The sequence below is a fragment of the Scyliorhinus torazame genome, chromosome 3 (assembly GCF_047496885.1).
Source record: "Scyliorhinus torazame isolate Kashiwa2021f chromosome 3, sScyTor2.1, whole genome shotgun sequence".
NCBI classification, from domain to species: domain Eukaryota; kingdom Metazoa; phylum Chordata; class Chondrichthyes; order Carcharhiniformes; family Scyliorhinidae; genus Scyliorhinus; species Scyliorhinus torazame.
Window position 1 is genome coordinate 50,985,751 of NC_092709.1, and position 22,920 is coordinate 51,008,670.

The following is a 22,920-nucleotide window of genomic DNA, read 5'->3' on the forward strand; positions in this document are numbered from 1 at the left end:
AATAAGGTACCCCAACTATGATATTCTGATTTCCCTCCATTCAAGAATGTATGAACAACGAATTAGGGGCAGAAGTAGCCCATTTGGCCCCTCAAACTTGCTCCGCCATTCAATAAGATTATGCTCCAACTGCCTTCTGAGGAAGAGAGTTCCAAAGACTCATGACCCTCAGAGAAAACAAAATTCTCATCGCTATCTTAAATGAGCGACCCATTATTTTTAAACAATGACCCTTGGTTTTAGATTCTCCCACAAGAGGAAACATCCTTTCCATATGCACCCCATCAAGATCCCTCAGGATCAAAGGTTTCAATCAAGTCACCTTTTACTCTTCTAAAGGGGTACAGGCCTAGCCTGTCCAACCTTTCTTCTTAGGACAATTCGCCCATTCCAGAGTAAACCTTCTCTGAACTGCTTCTAATATGCACTTTATGCATTCACATTCTTCCTTAAATAAGGAGACCACTACTGTACACCAGATATGGTCTCACCGATCCTCTCTATAACTGAAGGATAACCTCCCTACTTTTGTATTCAATTCCGCTCGCAATAAACAATAACATTTATTAGCTTCCCCAATTGCTTGCTGAATATGCATACTAGCTTTTTATGGTTCACACACGACACCCAGATCCCTCTCAGTCTCAGAGCTCTGTAATCTCTCACCATTTAGATAGCATGCTTATTTTTTATTCTTCCTGCTAAAATGGATAATTTCACATTTTCCCACGTTGTACTCCATTTGCAAGATCTTTCCCCACTTCCTATGTCCCTTTGTAGCCTCCTTATGTCCTCCTTCCCATCTATTTTGAGTCATCAGCAAATTTAGCAACGATACCTTTGGCCCTATCATCCAAATCATTTATATAAATTGTAAAATGTTAAGGCCCCGGCACAGATCCCTGTGACACACCACTTGTCACATCCTGCCAACCAGAAAAATACCCATTTATGCCAACTCTATTTACTGTTAGCTAGCCAATTTTCATGCCATGCTAATGTGTTATTACCTACACCATGAGCTTTTATTTTCCACAATAACCTTAACAAAAGCCTTCTGGGAATCTAAGTACAGTACATTCAACTATGTGGGGATGAGTGTTCCCATGTTTGTGGGGGTGTTTCTGTGTTGCCTATCAGAGATCGGGCAACCTTTGATTTTGGGATTCCCAGCAGCCACATCTCCAAAGTTTCTCTGCACAGAATGCTGGATTATCTGGAGAGTACATCCAACATGCTGTATGCTGGTTTTCTTGCCTCAGCCAAAGATATTTTAAAAATACATAACGACCAAGAGGATAACTAAGGAAAGAGCAGGGCCAATTAGAGACCAAAAGGATATCTTGTGTATAGAGGTGCAAGGCATGGGCATATTCTTAATGAATGATTTGCACATGTCTTCATGAAAGAGAAGGATAAAACATGTTGCAAAGAGGAAGAATGTGAAAAATTGGATGGGGTAAACATAGTGACAGAATTAAAATGATAAGCATCCATAAAATGGATAAATCAACAATTCCAGATAAAATGTATCACAGGCTGATAAGGAAGACAAGGGAGGAAATAGCAAGGCGCTGACCATATTTTCCAATCCTCTCTGAATGCAGGATTGATGCTGGTGGACTGTTACTGTTGTACTTCTGTTTAAGAAGTGATAGCAGCTCGGGAACTGTGAGTGGGAGAAATTCAGAGTGCAGGCTGGGAAGATAAGTGATATAAAAAAAACTTCCTTTGGGGATTCCCAGACTTTTACTTCAGGAGCAGTGAGCGGGGGAAATTCAGAGTGCAGCCTGGGAAGGTAAGTGATTCTCTGAGTGGTCTGAAAGAAAACTGAAAAGTGACATCACAGAAGGGCTGTGATTTGATTGGCTAATAGAAAAGCTGTGCCAAATTTGAAAATTCATTTAAAATATTGTTTATAAATTGCTTTTAGACTGAGGTGATAAGGAGAAAAATAAAAAAATTAAGTAAAAACAAAATTAGAATCTAATTAAATAAAATAGATGGAGGGTCACATGATGTGTTCTCCCTGCATAATGTGGGAGCTGGTGGACCCCATTGTGGCTCCCAGTGACCACGTCTATATAAGTGTTGGTTGCTCGAGGAACTCCAGCTCAGAGTTGATTAGTTGGATTCTGAGCTTCGGACGCTGCGACACATCAGGGAGGGGGAGAGGTATCTGGAAACTGTGTTTCAGGAGGCAGTCACACCCCTTAGATTAAATACCTTGAATTTAGCCAGTGGTCAGGGACAGGACGGTGTGGCTGCGAGTGAGGCAGATAGAGGGATCCAGGAGGAGGTAAGGTTGCAGGAGCCTCAGCCTTTGTCCCTGCCCAACAGGTTGAGATTATTGCTCCCTGTGTAGACGGGAAGGGGGACTGGAGAGAGGAGGAGCAAACTGACCACAGCACCATGGTATAGGGAGCCGTTCAAGTGGGGGAGAGAAAGGAAATCTAGTCGTAATTGGGGATAGTATAGTTAGGGGCATTGACACTGTTATCTGTGAACAGGATTGAGAATCTTGAAGGTTGTGTTGCCTGCCTGGTGCTCAGGTTCAGGATATCTCATGTAGGCTGCAGAGGAACTTGGAGTCGGAGGGTAAAGATCCAGTTGATGTGGTCCACATAGGTACCAATGACATAAGTAGAACAAAGACAGAGGTTCTGTTAAGGGAGTATGAACAGCTAGGAGCCAAATTAAAAAGCAGAACCAAAAGGTAACAATCCCTGGATTACAATCTGAGTCACAAGCCAATTGGCACAGGGTCGATGAGATTAAGGAGGTAAATGCATGGTTCAAAGATTGGTGTGGGAGAAATAGGTTTGAATTCATGGGACATTGGCACCATTACTGGGCAAGAGGGGACCTGATCCGATGGGATGGTCTTCATCTGAATTTTGCTTGGACCAGAATCCTGGTGAATCAAATAAATAGGGCTGTAGATAGGGCTTTAAACTAAATAGTGGGGTGGGGGGAGGGGTTCAGTTGTATGGAGAATTAGAAAATCAAAGTTAAAGGAGAAGGTAGAAGTGCAGGTTAACGACAAGGACTTTAAACTAGTTAAAGGAGCCAAGGGCTCAGGAGAGGTTACTTCAGTTTCCAGAACACTTAACAGGACAGAGAGTATATCAGGTGGCAGGAATCTAACTTCAGGCAGAGCAAGAAAGGTGACAAATAGGAGAAGAGAGGTGGTCAATGCAGGACTGAGGGTATTATTGTACCTAAATGCACGCAGTATACGGAACAAGGTAAACAAGCTTGTTGCGCACTTTGAAATTGGCCGGTACGATGTTGTGGGCATCACAGAGACGTGGCTGCGAGGGGATCAGGGCTGGGTGTCCTATCGAAAGGACAGGCAGATGGGCAGAGCGGTTGGGGTTGCATTGTTAGTAAGGAATAAAATTAAATCGATAACAAGAAGCGATATAGGATCAGAAGGCATATAATCTGTGTGGGTAGAGTTGAGGAATCGTAAAGGTAAAAAGGTCCTGATGTAGCAGTAGTCAGGATGTGGGGGAGAATCAGGATGTGGGGGAAAAAGAAATCAGGAGATAGAAAAGGCATACAAGAAAGGCAATATTTCAATAATCATGGGGGATTTCAATATGCAGATGGACTGGGAAAATCAGGTTGGCAGTGCATCCCAAGAAAAGGAACTTGTGGAATGTTTAAGAGATAGTCTTTTGGAGCAGCTTGTGACAGAGACTACTAGGGAACAGGTAATTCTAGATTTGGTGATGTGTAATGAGGCAGACATGACGGAACCCTTAGAGGGCAGTGTCCACAAGTAGCTGAAATCAGATGTAATGGAATTACAATTAAAGAAAGGTAACTACAAATACATGAGGGAGGAGCTAGCCAGAGTTGATTGGAAGGGGAGTGTGGCTGGGAAGACAGTGGAACAGCAATGGCAGGAGCTTTGGGGATTGTTCGGGAGGCACAACAGAAATTCATCCTAAGGAGGAGGAAACATGCTAAGGTTTGCTTTGTTTGGCCCCTTGTTCCGCACTGTAACCAATCACTGTTTTGTTGATGTACTATTTGTCAATGTTCTCTGTTGATTATTCTTGTGTCTACTATGTACATACTGTGTACGTTCCTCGGCCGCAGAAATATACTTTTCACTGTATTTTGGTACATGTGACAATAAATCAAATCAAATCAAATCAATCAAGGAGAGGACAAGGCATCCATGGTTGACGAGGGAAATCAAGGACAGCATAAAAGCAAAAGAAAAAGCATACAAGTGGCACGAATTAGTGGGAAGCCAGAGGACTGGGAAGCCTTTACAAGCGAGCAGAGGACAACTAAAAAAGCAATAAGGCGGAAGAAAGTGAAATAGGAGTGTAAGCTGGCTAGTAATATGAAAAAAGATTTGAAGGTTTTTTTCAGTATATAAAAAGGTAAGAGAGGCAAGAATAGACATTAGACCACTGGAATATGAGGTTGGAAAAATAGTAATAGGAAACAAAGAAATGGCAGAGGAACCAAATAATTACTTTGTATCAGTTTTCACAATTGGAAGAAACTAGTGAGATACCAGGACTCCAGGAGAATCAGGGGGCAGAGGTGAGGCTAATGGTCATCATGAAGGAGAAGGTTCTGGGAAAACTGAAAGGTCTGAAGGTGGATAAATCACCTGGACCGGATGGACTACACCCCAGGGTTCTAAAAGAGATAGCTGAGGAGGTTGTGGAGGCATTGGTGGTGATCTTTCAGGAATCACTGGAGGCAGGAAGGGTCCCAGAGGATTGGAAAGTGGCTAATGTAACACCACTGTGTAAGAAGGGAGGGAGGCAGAAGACGGGAAATTATAGGCCGGTTAGCCTGACTTTGGTGATTGGTAAGATTTGAGAGTCCATTATTAACGATGAGACTGTGAGTACTTGGAAGAGCATGATAAAATAGGACTGAGTAAGCAAAGCTTTGTCAAGGGGTAGTCATGACTGACAAATCAGATACCAAGCAAGTTAGACAAAGGAGAACCAGTGGACGTGATCTAGTTAGATTTCCAGAAGGCCTTTGACAGCGGGGCCATAGACAGGCTGTTAACTAAGTTAAGAGCCCATGGCGTTAAGGGTAAGATACTGGCATGGATAGAGTATTGGCTGACTGACAGAAGACAGAGAGTGGGGATAAAGGGGTCTTTTGCAGGATGGCAGCCGGTGACTAGTGGTGTGTCTCAAGGGTCGGTGTTGGGACCACAACTTTTCACAATATACATTAACGATCTGGAAAAAGGAACTGAGGGCACTGTTGCTAAGTTTGCAGATGATACAAAAATATGCAGAGGGACAGGTAATACTGAGCAAGCAGGGGGCTGCGGAAGAAGTTGGACAGGCTAGAAGAGTGGGCAAAGAAGTGGTAGATGGAATACAATGTGGAAAACTGTGAGTTTATGCACTTTGGAAGGAAGAATGGAAGTATAGACTATTTTCTAAATGGGAAAACGCTGAGGAAATCAGAAGTACAAAGGGACTTAGAAGCCCTTGTTCAAAATTCTCTTACGGTTAACATGCAGGTTCAGTCGGCAGTTAGGAAGGTAAATGCAATGTTAGTATTCATATCAAGAAGGCTGGAATACAAGAGCAGTGATGTACTTCTGAGGCTGTATAAGACTCTGGTCAGACCCCATTTGGAGAATTGTGAGCAGTTTGGGGCCCGGATCTGCAGAAGGATGTGCTGGCCTAAAGAGCTTGTCATGTGAGAAGCGGGTGAGGACTCTGGGTCTGTACTCATTAGGAGTTTAGAAGGATGAAGAGGGATCTTATTGAAATTTACAGGATACTACGTGGCCTGAATAGAGTGGACGTGGAGAGGATGTTTATACTTGCTGGAAAAACTAGAACCAGAGGACACAATCTTAGACCAAAGGGACGATCCTTTAAAACAGAGATGAAGAGGAATTTCTTCAGCCAGAGGTGGTGAATCTGTGGAATTCTTTGCCGCAGAAGGCTGTGAAGGCAAAATGGCTGGGTGTCTTTAAGACAGAGATGGATACCTACTGCTGTATATGACGGACCCAGTGGGGGGGGGGATGACAGAGGTCATGCAGATATTGAGGGAGTTTGGAGATTTCTCGGGATATAGGCTTAACATGGGAAAGAGTGAGCTTTTTGTGATACACCCTGGGGACAAGAGTAGAGGGATAGATGGCCTACCGCTAAGGAGAGTGGAAAGAAACTTCCGATACCTGTGGATTCAGATATCCAGGAGCTGGGGAACCTTACACAGACTCAATCTGACATGACTGGTGGAACAAATGGAAGAGGATTTCAAAAGGTGGGACATGCAGCCGCTGTCACTGGCGGGCAGAGTGCAGGCAATTAAGATGATGGTCCTCCTGAGGTTCCTATTTGTGTTCCAATGTCTCCCTATACTGATCACTAAGGCCTTCTTTAAAAAAATAGATAGGAGCATCACGAGCTCCGTGTGGGCAGGGAAGGCCCCGAGGGTAAGGAGGGGGTTCCTACAACGTAGCAGAGACAGAGGGGGACTGGCGTTGCCGAATTTGGGCGACTACTACTGGGCCGCCAACCTGGCGATGATTCGTAAATGGATGATAGAGGGAGAGGGAGCGGCGTGGAAAAGGTTGGCGATGAAGTCCTGCAAAGGGACGAGTTTAAAAGCACTGGTGACGGCGCCACTACCGCTCTCCCCAATAAATTTTACCACGAACCCAGTGGTGGCGGCAACATTAAGTATCTGGGGGCAATGGAGGCGACAGAGGGGTGTGCTGGGAGCCTCGGTGTGGTCCCCGATCAGGAACAACCATAGGTTTGCCCCAGGGAGGCTGGACGGAGGATTCCAGAGCTGGCACCGGGTAGGAATCAGGAGAGTGGGAGATTTATTTATAGACGGGACGTTTGCGAGCTTGGGAGCGCTTGAGGAAAAGTATGAGCTGCCCCGGGGAAATTTCTTTAGATATATGCAGGTGAGAGCGTTCACGAAACAACTGGTGAGGGAATTTCCGCTGCTCCCGACACAAGGGATCCAGGACAGGGTGCTTTCGGGGGGGTGGGTCGGGGAGGGCAAAGTGTCAGAGATATACCGGGAGATGAGAGAAGAGGGGGAGGAGTTGGTGGGCAAACTGAAGGGAAAATGGGAAGAAGAGCTCGTGGAGGAGATTGAGGAGGGTTTGTGGGCTGATGCCCTAAGCAGGGTAAATTCCTCTTCCTCGTGTGCCAGGCTTAGCCTGATCCAATTTAAGGTGCTGATAAGAGCACACATAACGGGAGCAAGGTTGAGCAGGTTCTTCGGAGTGGAGGACAAGTGTGGGAGGTGCGGGGGAAGCCCGGCGAACCACACACATATGTTTTGGTTGTGTCTGGCACTGGAGGGTTATTGGAGGGGAGTGACGGGAGTGATCTCGAAGGTGGTGAAGGTCCAGGTCAAGCCAGGCTGGGGGTTAGCTATATTTGGAATAGCGAATGAGCCGGGAGTGCAGGAGGCGAAAGAGGCAGATGTCGTGGCCTTTGCGTCCCTAGTAGCCCGGCGTAGGATTTTACTCATGTGGAAGGAAGCGAAACCCCCCGGACTGGAGGCCTGGATAAACGATATGGCGGGGTTCATAAAACTAGAGCAGATGAAGATTGCGCTGAGAGGATCGGCTCAAGGGTTCACCAGACGGTGGCAACCGTTCCTCGACTACCTAGCGGAACGTTAGAGGGAAGATAGATGGCCAGCAGCAGCAACCCAGGGGGAGGGGGGTAAATTGTTTGGGTTTTTTGGAGGGGGGAGAGGGGACGGGGGGGGGGGGAGTATTACTTTGTGTTATTTGGTTAGTTTACCATGTTAGTTACACAATGTTATATTGCAGTTATCATGTTACCTTTATTTTTATTTCTTTGGTTTGTAAGGGAAAAAATTGTGTTAGAAAACTTTAATAAGATATATATTTTTTAAAAAGACAGAGATAGATAGGTTCTTGAGAAATAAAGAGATCGGGGGTTATGGGGAGAAGGCAGGAGAATGGGGTTGAGAAAAATATCAGCCACGATTGAATGGCGGAGCAGACTCGATGGGCCGAGTGGCTCCTATGTCTTATGGTCTAACCTGAGTCATACAGACTAACTTCAATGGTACCCAAATTATTGGAAACAATTCAGAGACAATATAAATTGTCCTTTATGGGCAGCACGGTGGCGCAGTGGGTTAAACTTGCAGCCTCACGGCGCCGAGGTCCCAGGTTCGATCCCGGCTCTGGGTCACTGCCCGTGTGGAGTTTGCACATTCTCCCCGTGTTTGCGTGGGTTTCGCCCCCACAACCCAAAAATGTGCAGGCTAGGTGGATTGGCCACACTAAATTGCACCTTAATTGGAAATAAAATGAATTGGGTACACTAAATTTAAAAAAAAAGTCATTTATAGAAAAGAATAATCAAGGACAGTCAGCATGGTTTCATTAAAGGAAAGTTATATCCAACTAACTTGATTGAATTTTTTGAGGAAGTAACAAGGAGAGTCCATGAGGGCAACACGTTTTAGATCCCACAAGCTTTTAATTTACTGATCAATTTGTGATGCGGAGTCTCACTAAAATCAATGCAAAGTTGGATTCAGCGGCAGTGTTGGGTTCAACAATTATAGAGGGGTCCTTTAAAATATTAGCTAAAATATAGTGGAAAATAAAATGGTTCTTGAAAATTATTAAATTTGTAGAAATATGATCAAGTTAAAAAATTGACTAAACTTTTGAATCCTGACCATGACCGTCTCAAATGTTGCAAAAGATGTACTGTAGAAAAGCGATATGCGGGTACATTCAACGAATTTGAAACAATATCGTAACTGAGACCAGACGTGACAGAGGGGGCTGGATTCTCTGGTCACCGATGGTGGTATTGCGTTCGGCGAACGGCCGGAGAATCACATTTCCCGACTGAATTGGAGGCGTGCCACTCACGCGATGCTCCGTCCCTCTAAAGCGGCGTACTCTTCTGGCCGGACCAACGACCTCAGGCCTTTGCCTGAGGCCCGTCCCCCGATATTCCACCCCCGACCGGCCAAGATCCCGACGGCATGGGGCACATGGTCTCACCCGTCGGGAACTCGGCGTGGCGGCTGCGGAATCAGTCCAGCGCCGCCACAGTTGGGGGAGGCCGATCTGCGGGGACACACACACACACATTATTCGGGGTGGGGGCACTGTGGTGGGGCGGTCCGGGGTGTGCGAGCCGGCCGAAGGTGGGGACTATTTCACGGGCTGGGTCCGCGGGCTGCATCCGCCATGAAGCATGGTCGACCACTGCAGGCCGCCGCCATACACATGCGCATGCGCGGCCAAGGCAATTCTACGGGCCGTCCTGTTAGCCCCAGCAAAACGGAGAATTGGTGGCCGTTTTGTGCCAGTTTTCCTGGTGTAAAACGCCATCGTTTCCACTCCGGCGTGGGGACATATTCTCCCAATTGGATAATCCAGCCCAGAGAGTTTGAACGTGGGACAGGAGCCATGAGAAAGATCATTAATTTGGAGTCATTGATTAATGTCTAATTAACCAATCACCTGTTAAGTGACTGATACTTTCCTGAATGAATCAAGGGGGTCTCAGCTGAGAATTAGAACCAATGAAACTCAATAAGGGGCTAAAGCATAGATAAATATTCCCTTAAGAATGTGATCTGGCTGATGTGGGACCAGCAGAGGCGGCTCCAGGAGAAGGTTGAAGACCTGGAGAACCGGTACGCAGGCAGAACATAAGGATTGTGGGCCTGCCGGAGGGGATAGAAGGAGCCGATGCTGGCGCGTACGTGGGGAGGATGCTGGAGAAACTGCTAGGAGAGGGTGCATTTGTATGGCCTTTGGCGGTGGATTGAGCGCACAGGGCGCTAATGAGGAAACCTCAGGGGAATGAGCCGCCGAGGGCGATGGTGGTGTGGTTGCACCGGTTCCTGAACAAGGATCAAATAATGGGGTGGGCCAGGCAGACGAGGCGCTGCAACTGGGAGGGCAGGGAAATCCAAGTGCACCAGGACCTGGGTGCAGAGCTGGCCAAGAGGAGAGAGTGTTCTAACAAGGTCAATGCGGCCTTCTACAAGAAGGGGATGAAGTTTGGGATACTGTACCCGGCACGTCTGTGGATGCCCTACGAAGCCGGGAGTTGTACTTTGGATCGGTGGAGGAGACGGTAGAATTTGTCAGAGACTGACAGGAGAAGGTGGACCTTGAATTTGGTGGTGATGCTGCTGTCAACTTATGTTTGGGGCCATTTCTTTCTTTTTCGGCGTCAGGTTTGCTTTTTGTTCTTTGTTTGGGCTTGGGAAGGGGTTGTTTTGGTTTGTTTGCACTAATGTTCGAGTCGCTTGGAGGGGAATCAGTGGGGGGTAGGATGCTAGGCGCCATGGGTGGGGGCTGCCAGGATAGCTGGGTGGGCTAGTTCACGGAAGTGCAGTGGGGGGTGAGTAGAAGGTTAGTGGGGAGATGGGGGCAGGGGTTCATAGAATTTACAGTGCAGGAGGCCATTTGGCATATCGAGTCTGCACTGGCTCTTGGAAAGAGCACCCTATTCAAGCCCACACTTCCAGCCTATCCCCGTAACCCAGCAACCCCATCTGCTTTGGCCCTGTTAAACTGAGTTTTCTCACACCGTTTAATTAGTTTCATGTATAGAGCGCATTGACCGTGCATACTGTTGTTTCAGTAACAGGCTGGAATTTCTTTCAAACATTCCTACCTTTCCCAATGTCAACAGCTAAGCGTGTTCGCGCAAAATCCAGGGGATACACAAAACAGAGGGATGTGGCACCTGCAGCTCCTCCTGATGCTAAATTTCCTAAGAACCATTTTCCAAACTGTAACATAAAAGGAAAGATTATCACACTTGTAAAATAATATTTGAACTGGTTATTAGCACTTTCAATTGCAGCTACTCATTTTGTTTTCTCAACAATTGTCAAGGCTTCTAAACATGGTGCAACTATTTTTCATCTAATCAATACTTCCTTAAGTCACTGATGTTTACTTGCAAGTTTTACATCTTTCCAGGTTCTAGGTCAGGTATATGGTTTAAAAGGTACCAAGGCAAAGTTACATAATAAAGAAAAACAGAATCATTAAAAACATGAAACTGCAATGCATTATTTAAGATCCATTACTGGAGCCACTGGTATTTGATGAGCAAGACACAAGGGGCGCAATTCTCCCATCGGGAGACTAAGTCCCGACGCCGGAGTGAAAACCGGTGTTTCACTCCGGCGTCGGAGGCCGTTTCCGGCGTCGGAGCCCCCCTATTCACCCACCCCCGGGGGGCTAGGAGCGGCACCACGTAAATGATGTCACCCGCGCATGCGCGGTTGCCGTCCTCCCCGCGGCCGCCCCGCAAGAAGATGGCGGATCGACCTTGTGGGGCAGCAGAGGAAAGGAGGTCCCCCTTTAGAGAGGCCGGCCCGCCGATCGGTGGGCACCAATCGTGGGCCAGACCCCTTTTGAGCGCCCCCCCCCCCCCCCCCGGTGCAGGAACCCCCCTCGCCCTCCCACAGGCCACCCCCCCACCCCCAGCGTTCCCGCGCTGTTCCCGCCAGCAGCGACCAGGTGTGGATGGCGCCGGCGGGAACCCGTCGTGTTGGGCAGGCCGCTCGGCCCATCTGGGCCGGAAAATGACCGCTCACCCATTACCAACGGCAAGCGGCAATTCTCCCAGCGGCCAGCCGTGATTCGCGCTGCGCCGGTTTGGGGGGGGGGGGGGGTGGTGGTGGGAGAATCGCGTGCGGGCGTCGGGACGGCGTGGTGGGACTCGCGCGGCGCCCGGGCGATTCTCCCACCCGGCGTGGGGTGGGGGGGGGGGGGGGGGGGGAAGAGAGAATTCCTACCAAGATATTCCTGGGAAAGTAAGCTAGACTTGGCTAAATATTCTGCAGGAGTACTGCAGGGATATACCCCTGGAGTGTCTTCCTGGGGTCAGATGGCTTTGTGTGCAAACCAGTAAAAGGTTGCTTGTAAGAAACTATATGATCAGACTAAGATGCAGATGGCTGCTTTCCATTAACAACATCACTAGAGAAGCTCGGAGAAAATGTGAGTGGGTTCCCGTGACAGGAGAATATTTATAGAATTTTATAACGGTAAGGCGTACTAGTACAGCTATTATGTAAACTGAAACTGGTGTACTTTGACTGACATACTTTGTCAGGCATGTTGTTTTCATATTAATGGCATATTAATGGCAGGGTCCATTTCCAGTTCATAGATCTTCACAAATGGCCCTTGGGAGACACGCTGCTGCTTGCCTGCATCGTGATTGCAATGTTGACCTGGTAAGGAGACCTTCCCTTGTCTAAGAACAACAATCTTCTATCTATCCTTGTTTTTGAAATCCCCCCCCCCACCCCACAGGGCAGCATGGTGGCGCCGTGGTTAGCACTGCTGCCTCACGGGGTCGAGGACCTGGGTTTGATCCTGGCCCTGAGTTACTGTTCATGTGGAATTTGCACATTCTCCCAGTGTTTGTGTGGGTCTCACCCCCACAACCAAAGTTGTGCAGGGTAGGTGGATTGGCCACGCTAAATTGCCCCTTAAATGGATTTACTTTTTTAAAATGCAATTGAAATCCCTCATCTCTGGAACCATTTTTGTAAATCTTTTTCTGCACTGTCTCTAAAGCCTTCAAAGAACAAAGAACAAAGAAATGTACAGCACAGGAACAGGCCCTTCGGCCCTCCAAGCCCGTGCCGACCATACTGCCCGACTAAACTACAATCTTCTACACTTCCTGGGTCCGTATCCTTCTATTCCCATCCTATTCATATATTTGTCAAGATGCCCCTTAAATGTCCCTATCGTCCCTGCTTCCACTACCTCCTCCGGTAGTGAGTTCCAGGCACCCACTACCCTCTGCGTAAAAAACTTGCCTCGTACATCTACTCTAAACCTTGCCCCTCTCACCTTAAACCTATGCCCCCTAGTAATTGACCCCTCTACCCTGGGGAAAAGCCTCTGACTATCCACTCTGTCTATGCCCCTCATAATTTTGTATACCTCTATCAGGTCGCCCCTCAACCTCCTTCGTTCCAGTGAGAACAAACCGAGTTTATTCAATCGCTCCTCATAGCTTATGCCCTCCATACCAGGCAACATTCTGGTAAATCTCTTCTGCACCCTCTCTAAAGCCTCCACATCCTTCTGGTAGTGTGGCGACCAGAATTGAACACTATACTCCAAGTGTGGCCTAACTGAGGTTCTATACAGCTGCAACATGGCTTGCCAATTCTTATACTCAATGCCCCGGCCAATGAAGGCAAGCATGCTGTATGCCTTCTTGACTACCTTCTCCACCTGTGTTGCCCCTTTCAATGACCTGTGGACCTGTACTCCTAGATCTCTTTGACTTTCAATACTCTTGAGGGTTCTACCATTCACTGTATATTCCCTACCTGCATTAGCCCTTCCAAAATGCATTACCTCACATTTGTCCGGATTAAACTCCATCTGCCATCTCTCCGCCCAAGTCTCCAGACAATCTAAATCCTGCTGTATCCTCTGACAGTCCTCATCGCTATCCGCAATTCCACCAACCTTTGTGTCGTCTGCAAACTTACTAATCAGACCAGTTACATTTTCCTCCAAATCATTTATATATACTACAAACAGCAAAGGTCCCAACACTGATCCCTGTGGAACACCACTGGTCACAGCCCTCCAATTAGAAAAGCATCCCTCCATTGCTACCCTCTGCCTTCTATGGCCTAGCCAGTTCTGTATCCACCTTGCCAGTTCACCCCTGATCCCGTGTGACTTCACCTTTTGTACTAGTCTACCATGAGGGACCTTGTCAAAGGCCTTACTGAAGTCCATATAGACAACATCTACTGCCTTACCTGCATCAATCATCTTAGTGACCTCCTCGAAAAACTCTATCAAGTTAGTGAGACACGACCTCCCCTTCACAAAACCGTGCTGCCTCTCACTAATACGTCCATTTGCTTCCAAATGGGAGTAGATCCTGTCTCGAAGAATTCTCTCCAGTAATTTCCCTACCACTGAAGTAAGGCTCACCGGCCTGTAGTTCCCGGGATTATCCTTGCTACCCTTCTTAAACAGAGGAACAACATTGGCTATTCTCCAGTCCTCCGGGACATCCCCTGAAGACAGCGAGGATCCAAAGATTTCTGTCAAGGCCTCAGCAATTTCCTCTCCAGCCTCCTTCAGTATTCTGGGGTAGATCCCATCAGGCCCTGGGGACTTATCTACCTTAATATTTTTTAAGACACCCAACACCTCGTCTTTTTGGATCACAATGTGACCCAGGCTATCTACACCCCCTTCTCCAGACTCAACATCTACCAATTCCTTCTCTTTGGTGAATACTGATGCAAAGTATTCATTTAGTACCTCGCCCATTTCCTCTGGCTCCACACATAGATTCCCTTGCCTATCCTTCAGTGGGCCAACCCTTTCCCTGGCTACCCTCTTGCTTTTTATGTACGTGTAAAAAGCCTTGGGATTTTCCTTAACCCTATTTGCCAATGACTTTTCATGACCCCTTCTAGCCCTCCTGACTCCTTGCTTAAGTTCCTTCCTACTTTCCTTATATGCCACACAGGCTTCGTCTGTTCCCAGCCTTTTAGCCCTGACAAATGCCTCCTTTTTCTTTTTGACGAGGCCTACAATATCACTCGTCATCCAAGGTTCCCGAAAATTGCCGTATTTATCTTTCTTCCTCACAGGAACATGCCTGTCCTGTATTCCTTTCAACTGACACTTGAAAGCCTCCCACATGTCAGATGTTGATTTGCCCTCAAACATCCGCCCCCAATCTATGTTCTTCAGTTCCCGCCTAATATTGTTATAATTAGCCTTCCCCCAATTTAGCACATTCATCCTCGGACCACTCTTATCCTTGTCCACCAGTACTTTAAAACTTACTGAATTGTGGTCACTGTTACCGAAATGTTCCCCTACTGAAACATCTACCACCTGGCCGGGCTCATTCCCCAATACCAGGTCCAGTACCGCCCCTTCCCTAGTTGGACTGTTTACATATTGTTTTAAGAAGCCCTCCTGGATGCTCCTTACAAACTCCGCCCCGTCTAAGCCCCTGGCACTAAGTGAGTCCCAGTCAATATTGGGGAAGTTGAAGTCTCCCATCACCACAACCCTGTTGTTTTTACTCTTTTCCAAAATCTGTCTACCTATCTGCTCCTCTATCTCCCGCTGGCTGTTGGGAGGCCTGTAGTATACCCCCAACATTGTGACTGCACCCTTCTTATTCCTGATCTCTACCCATATAGCCTCACTGCCCTCTGAGGTGTCCTCTCGCAGTATAGCTGTGATATTCTCCCGAACAAGTAGCGCAACTCCGCCTCCCCTTTTACATCCCCCTCTATCCCGCCTGAAACATCTAAATCCTGGAACGTTTAGCTGCCGCCAATACTGCCCTTCCCTCAACCAGGTCTCTGTAATGGCAACAACATCATAGTTCCAAGTAGTAATCCAAGCTCTAAGTTCATCTGCCTTACCCGTAATGCTCCTTGCATTAAAACATATGCACTTCAGGCCACCAGACCCGCTGTGTTCAGCAACTTCTCCCCGTCTGCTCTGCCTCAGAGCCACACTGTCCCTATTCCCTAGTTCTCCCTCAATGCTCTCACCTTCTGACCTATTGCTCCCGCGCCCACCCCCCTGCCATACTAGTTTAAACCATCCTTCACATCCTTCCTGAAGCACAATGCCCAGAATTGGATGCAATGCTGAGGCTGAACCAGTGTTTTAATAAAGGTTCATCATAACTTACTTGCTTTTGTACACTTTTGCCTCCATTTGTAATAAAAGAGACCCACATGACTTTTTAACCACTTTCTCAACCAACCTGCCACCGTCAACGTACAACTCCAGGTTTTCCTGTTCCCGCAATCACTTAAGAATTGTGCGCCCTTTAATTTATATTTCTTTCCTCTTCTCCTTCTTCCTACTTCTCTGTATTAAATTCTATCTGCCACAGTTTTACCCATTCCACTAGTTGCTCAATGTCCTGTCATCGTGATTTTGAAACTGTACTCCGTATACCCAAGTGTGTCATTAATATTTATACATCAAACACAACAGTGGTTGAGGGGAACCCGACTGTATACCTTCCTCCAGTCCGAGAAACTACTATTCATCACTACTCTGCTTCATGCCACTGCCCTTTTTATTCCATGGGCTTCAATTATGTTGGCAACCTATTATGTGGCACCATACCAAATCAATTTTGGAAATCCGTATGGACAACATCAATCACATTACCAACTTCAAATCTCTTTACCTCAACAAAAACTAAACTCAAGCTGGTTAAACATGAGGCCTCATCCTCACCAATCTACCTGTCCCTGATGCATCTATTCTTAACAGTATTTGTACAGTCCTTGTGCAGACAATGTTCTGCTTTCACACTAAGGATACCATTCATCGTGTTAAATGGCACAGACTTATAGATCTAATAACTCAAAAATGGGCATCCATGAGGCACTCTGAGCCATCATCAACAGCGGTAGTATTGTATTTAACCACAATCTGTAACCTCATGGTCCAGAATATCCTTTACTCTACCATTACTATCAAACCAGGGGATCAACCCTGGTTGAATGAGGAGTGCAGGAAAATGCTGTATGTTCAGTAGATCTTACGAAGAGCTTCTGCGCCTTGTATGGTTGAACATTAACTTTTTATTGATAACAGGAGCATATATACAGGGTATCTCAAGCTACAAGCCATCTCCATGCTTGCATCCACACCAGTACCTGTCCAGTCCAAACTGACCCTAGAGTCAGATCATGTGTTACATTAACACCCCCCCCCCTCTCCTGGTTGTCATCTTCTTCTAATTTATTCAAGTGCATAATCGGAGCTTCACCTTGATGGATCAGGAGGAGGTTCCTCCTGATCGCTACCTTCAGGTGTATGGATGAGGTATGACCTTAGCTGGTCATCGTCCCTCCTGAATATATACATAGCCATGAGCCAACTCCAGGGTTGCCAGGTCTCTGTCCAGTCAACAACTGACCCTACTTTCAGGTGTCTCCTCACATCACGCTCCAGCGGGTAGCACTGTTTCCCAGTCCCACTTTAATCCTTGCTATGCCAGATACCTTTATATTACAGAAAACATACCAGGAGCACCACCATGCATATCTAAAAATGAGATGCCAACCTGGTGAAGGGGCAATACAAAACTACTTGTGTACTAAATAGCAGATGCAGCAGAAAGAGCTAAGCTATCCCACAACTAATGGATCAGATCAAAAGCTATGCAATCCTGCCACATCCAGTTGTAAACAATGGTGGACCATTAAGCAACTAACTCGAGTAGAAGCCTCATAAAATTTCCCCAGCCTCAATGATGGGAGAGCCCAGCACATCAGTATGCAAGTCAAAGTTGAAGTATTTGCAGCCACATTCAGCCAGAAATGCCGAGTGGATGATTCCTCTTGGCCTCCTCCTGAGATCCCAACATTAGAGATGCAAGTCTTGCCTCATTACAGCCTTGGTCCAATCATGGATAAAAGCCCTGAGTTCCAGAGAGTAAGTGAGAGTATTTGCTCTTGACAGCATTTGACCAAGTCAGACATCAAGGAACCCTATAAGTCTGTGGGAATCAGGGGGAAACTATCTACTGGGTTAAGTCAGACCTAGCACAAGGAAGAATGTTTCTGTTGTTGGAGGCCACCAGGATATGACTATAGGAATTCCCCAGGGTAACAGTATCCTTAGGCCCATCATTTTCAGCAACTTCATCAAGAACCTTCCTTCCAACAGTAAGTCAGATGTGAGAATGTTTATTGATAACTGCAGCATTCAGTGCCATTCACAATGCCTCAGACGCTGAAACAGTCCATATCTGTATGAACAAGACATGGCAAAACTCAGGCTTGGGCTGATAACTGACAAGTAACATTCAAGTCATACAAGTGCGAGGCAATGACATTCTGCTACAAGTGTGAATTGAATCATCGCCCTTTGGCATTACCACTGCTGGATTCCCCCCATCAACATCCTGAGGGTCAAGTGACTAGCAACTTAACTGGACCAGCACATAAATACTATGGCTACAAAAGAAGGACAGAGTCTGGGAATTCTGCTGCAAATAACACCTTCCAATTCCCAAAGTCTGTAAATTATCTACAAGGTACAAGTTAAGAGTGGGATGGGATACTCTCCACTTATCCAATAACATCAAGAAGCTTGACACCATCCAGGACAAAGCAGCCTACTTGATCAGCACACCATCCATCACTGGCAAAGTAGCAGCTGCGTGTTCCATCTACAAGATACATTGCAGCAATTCACCAGGACATCCCAAAACCCTGACTTCTCCAGTCAGGCCAATGGCAGCACACAGAAGAACACATGCAGCTTTCCCTCCAAGTCACTGACTTTTTCCTTCCATGTCACTGTATCAAAATCCTGAATCTTGCTTAACAGCCCTGTAGCTACACGACTTGGATTGCAGCAGTTCAAGAATGTAGCTCACTATCACCTTCTCAGGGACAATTAGGGATGGGCAATAAATCGTGGTCTTGCCAGTGCCACATCCCAAAGACACCTTTTCAAAAAAGTTTTATTTAGCTGCTGCTCAGCCAAGTCCTCCGCCTCCATACATAGATTGTCTTATTGGACCCTGATCAGCCCCACCATCCCATTAGTACCTTTTTTCCTATTTATATGCCTGTCGAAGACTTTTGGATTTCCTGTCATGTTAGGTGCCATTCTCCTCTCATTTCTTTTTTCACTTCCCATCTAAACTTCTTATTTTCAGCGTGGTTGACACTTGCATCTGTCACACACAACGCCCATTTTCTGCTCCATCTTACTCTGTCTCTGTCATCCAGGGAGCTCCAGTTTTGTTTGCCCTCATTCCCAAGAACTAGATTCAGCAATGTTCCCTTCCTGTTTGAGCTTGAAACATACTAGTCAAGAAAATTCTCATGAACCTCTTTTCCCTCTCTCGTCCTACACGATTAGTACCCAAGTGTATATTGAGATAATTTAAATCCCCCGTTATTATTACATATAGTTCTCTTTGATCTCACTGAAAATTTACTTCTCTATATATTTTCCACTTTTTGGTGGTCGAATGGATACACCTATACATCCCTAAACTCTAACCAAATACATTTTGTCCTTGGGCCCTTTTTTCTTGCTCATTTGGTCAAGTATTAAGCCTTTATTTGCAGACTGTCCGTAGTGGCATGACTAATATTAATAGCTCGATTTACTTCAAACAAGACACTACTTATGATTGCAGTCCTTAAATGTAATGAATAAAAGTATCCTCAATTCTTCCTTTGAAATCCACACATCATTACAGTACAGTTTTAACTGCGTAAGTTACTGGACAGAAGGGTTTATAGCATGTTCAGCATTAGAACAGTAATGTTCCAGACATTTGTGATAATGCTATATCATTTAATCGTACCTGTTTCTCTTTGTCAATTCCTGCCATAAATATTTGCTTGTACTTGTCCTTGAAGGCAAAGTTCAAAGCCTGAGTTGGGAAATATCGAATCACATTCGCTAAGTTGCCACGCCAAAAACTTATAAATCCTAAATAGAAAGAGCTTTTGTAAGAACTGATGGCAAATATGTAAAACAATATCGTCAGAAAGATTTGCAGATACTGAAAATTAAGCAGTTAAGGGCTCAGATCATCCAGTCTCAAGATGGCCAGAAACCAGACATACACTCCAAGATTGCGCTATAGGACCTCTCAGAAGTCCGAATGCAATGACTCTGTGGGAATTATCCAGTAAGTTTAAATTTCCGATGGACAATTCCCCTGCTACTGGGACCCTCCACATAGTCTCCAACTGAGTGTCTTTGGACAGTTCCTCCAACTGAGTGTCTTTGGACAGTTCCTATGTACTTACCTGGATAGTCTCCCAGGAAATGCCAAGACAGACCTGTGTAACACCTGTGTAACTATACAACTGATCCTTCCACCCCCAACTCCATCCTTTGACCATCCATGACTGTTATAACCTGCCTACTGACGATTGGCTGGGGCCTAATGATTATCCCACAATCCTATGGGAGTATGAGCTTCCCCAATGAGGGGGGCGGAGAAACTCCTACTATAAATAAGCTGGCCAGTCCAGGAACCAGGAGGAAGGAGAAGGTAGCAAGGGAAGTTACTGCTACTGCTATGTATATATTGTTATAGTGAATAAACGTTATTATTTTGTATCCTTAAAACTCGTGCTGGATTCTTCGGGGCCCTTACAAAACTGGCGACGAAGGTAAAAGTGAATAGCTGTCTACACTGCTGAAGCCACCTCCCTGGATTTTTGTTGGATACAGGTTGGAAGTCGTTTTCTATTACACCATGCCTCTGTACGGACGTTTGGATGTTTTTGATGCTGCGCTGGAAAGCTGGAACCAGTACACACAACGGATGCGTTACTATTTCCGGGCAAACAATATCACTGAAAATGAGCGCCAGGTGGTCATATTGCTCACTGCCTGCGGACCGCATACGTTTGGGGTGATTAGGAGCCTTACGTACCCAGCTGCGCCGGACACCAAAACGTTTGACGAACTTGTGAATATAGTGGGGCAACACTTTAACCCAACCCCGTCCACGATAGTCCAGCGTTACCGGTTTAATACCGCTGAGAGGACCCCTGGAGAATCCCTTGCCGATTTTTTATCCACGCTACGCGGGATTGCGGAATACTGTGACTATGGTGAGACCTTGTCAGAAATGTTACGCGACCGTTTGGTTTGCGGTATTAACAATGCGGCCACCCAGAGAAAGTTGTTAGCGGAGCCAACATTGACTTTTCAACAGGCAATACAAATAGTCTTGTCCCGAGAGAGCGCAGAGCGAGGAGTACAGGAGCTACAGGGAATGGAAGTGCATGCCTTGGGGTGAAACCCTTTCCGCCCAAAAACGTCCCCCCGCACTCCTGCGGTACCTTGGGCGAGGCAACGACCAGACCGACGCCAGTGGCCATCGGACATTCCTCCCCGAAGGGAGCCTTCTCCAGAGCCAATGGATGAGGAGCCATGTCCGTGTCAGACTTGTAGGCGCCGACCCCGTCGCGGACGGCGGTCCTGGGGACGCCAGAGGCGCCGTCGTTCCGACCGAAACTGGGACCAGCCCAGGGGCCGTAACTGGGACCAGCCCAGAGGCCATACCTTCCATGTGGATGAACCTGCGGCGACCACTCCTGAGGACGTGGAGACGGAGGACGACTGCCTGCAGCTGCATTGTGTGGCAGCTCCCCGTGTGGCCCCCATTAAGGTGACAGTACGGGTCAATGGCCACCCGCTGGAGATGGAGTTGGATACTGGCGCAGCGGTCTCCGTGATCGCCCAGAGGACATTCGACCGCATCAAGCAGGGTATACAGACCCTTACACTAACTGACTCACAGGCCAAGTTGGCCACCTACACGGGGGAACCACTGGACATTGCAGGAACTACAATGACCCCTGTTGTCTATGGACGCCAGGAGGGGCGTTTCCCACTTATCGTAGTGCGTGGCCATGGGCCCAGCCTGTTGGGTCGGGACTGGTTGCGCCAATTGCGGTTGCAATGGCAGCACATCCTCCAAACAGTTTCTGGAGGGTTGACTGAGGTGCTAGGACGATACCCAGAGGTATTCCAGCCTGGTCTGGGGAAAATAAAAGGGGCCGTAGCCCGTACCCAAGTTGAACCAGGAGCCACACCGCGCTATTTCCGGGCACGCCCAGTGCCTTACGCTTTGCTCGAGAAGGTAGAAGGGGAGCTCACTCGTTTGGAGAGTTTGGGTATTATCAGGCCTGTCCGTTTTGCTGACTGGGCAGCACCAATTGTGCCAGTAATGAAGCCAGATGCCAGTTCGCTTGTGTGGCGACTATAAACTTATAGTGAATACAGTTTCCCGACTCGACCGATACCCAATGCCTCGCATAGAGGATCTCTACGCGAAACTTGCAGGCGGACTCTCATTCACAAAATTAGATATGAGTCACGCCTACCTGCAGTTGGAGCTGGACCCTGCCTCCCGACCATATGTAACAATTAACACACACCGGGGCCTGTATGAATATACACGGTTGCCCTTTGGAGTATCCTCTGCCTGCGCAATTTTTCAACGTGTTATGGAGGGCATTTTGAGAGGTTTACCACGTGTGGCTGTCTACCTCGATGACGTGTTGATTACAGGGACGTCGGAGCAAGAGCATTTGGAAAATCTGGAGGCTGTCCTTAAACGCCTTTCGGAGGCTGGAGTCCGTTTACGTCACACACAGTGCGTATTTCAGGCAAAAGAAGTAGTCTACCTAGGTTATCGGGTGGACCGCGAGGGTCTGCACCCCGTCGCAGAGAAGGTGCGTGCAATTCAACATGCCCCCACCCCGACTGACACTTCGCATCTTCGTTCTTTTCTCGGTCTCGTAAACTATTACGGGAAGTTCCTCCCCAATCTGGCAACTACGCTGGCCCCCTTACACCTGCTGCTAAAGAAAAATCACACCTGGGTTTGGGGTCAGCCGCAAGAAACCGCTTTCCGGCGGGTAAAGCAACAATTGTCGTCGTCTGGGTTACTAACCCACTATGATCCGGGAAAGCCTTTGCTCGTCACATGTGATGCATCCCCGTATGGTATTGGGGCTGTCCTGTCCCACAAGATGGAGAACGGGGCCGAGCGACCGATAGCTTTCGCCTCCCGCACATTGACTGCAGCGGAGAAGAAGTACGCGCAGATCGAGGAGGGCCTGGCAGTGGTTTTCGCGGTGAAACGCTTCCACCAGTATGTGTACGGCCGCCATTTCACTATCGTGACTGATCATAAGCCCCTGCTGGGACTCTTCAGAGAGGATAAGCCGATACCGCCCATTGCTTCTGCACGGATCCAGCGCTGGGCTTTGTTGCTTGCTGCATATGAGTATTCTCTGGAGCACAAACCAGGTACGCAGATAGCAAATGCCGACGCACTGAGCCGATTGCCTTTATCGACCGGCCCC

At 47.3% G+C, this 22,920-nt stretch overlaps 1 protein-coding gene across 1 annotated transcript in view; it reads right to left on the reverse strand.

Moving 5' to 3' along the window:
* Positions 1-22,920, reverse strand: part of LOC140408452 (ADP/ATP translocase 4-like) — a 194,231-nt gene that overhangs the window by 108,379 nt on the left and 62,932 nt on the right. Inside the window, exons 2-3 of the mRNA XM_072495676.1 lie at positions 19,389-19,516; positions 10,674-10,791 (exon numbers count right to left, since the gene is read on the reverse strand). Of these exons, the coding sequence (XP_072351777.1) occupies positions 10,674-10,791; positions 19,389-19,516 (246 nt within the window). The remainder of the gene's footprint in view (positions 1-10,673; positions 10,792-19,388; positions 19,517-22,920) is intronic.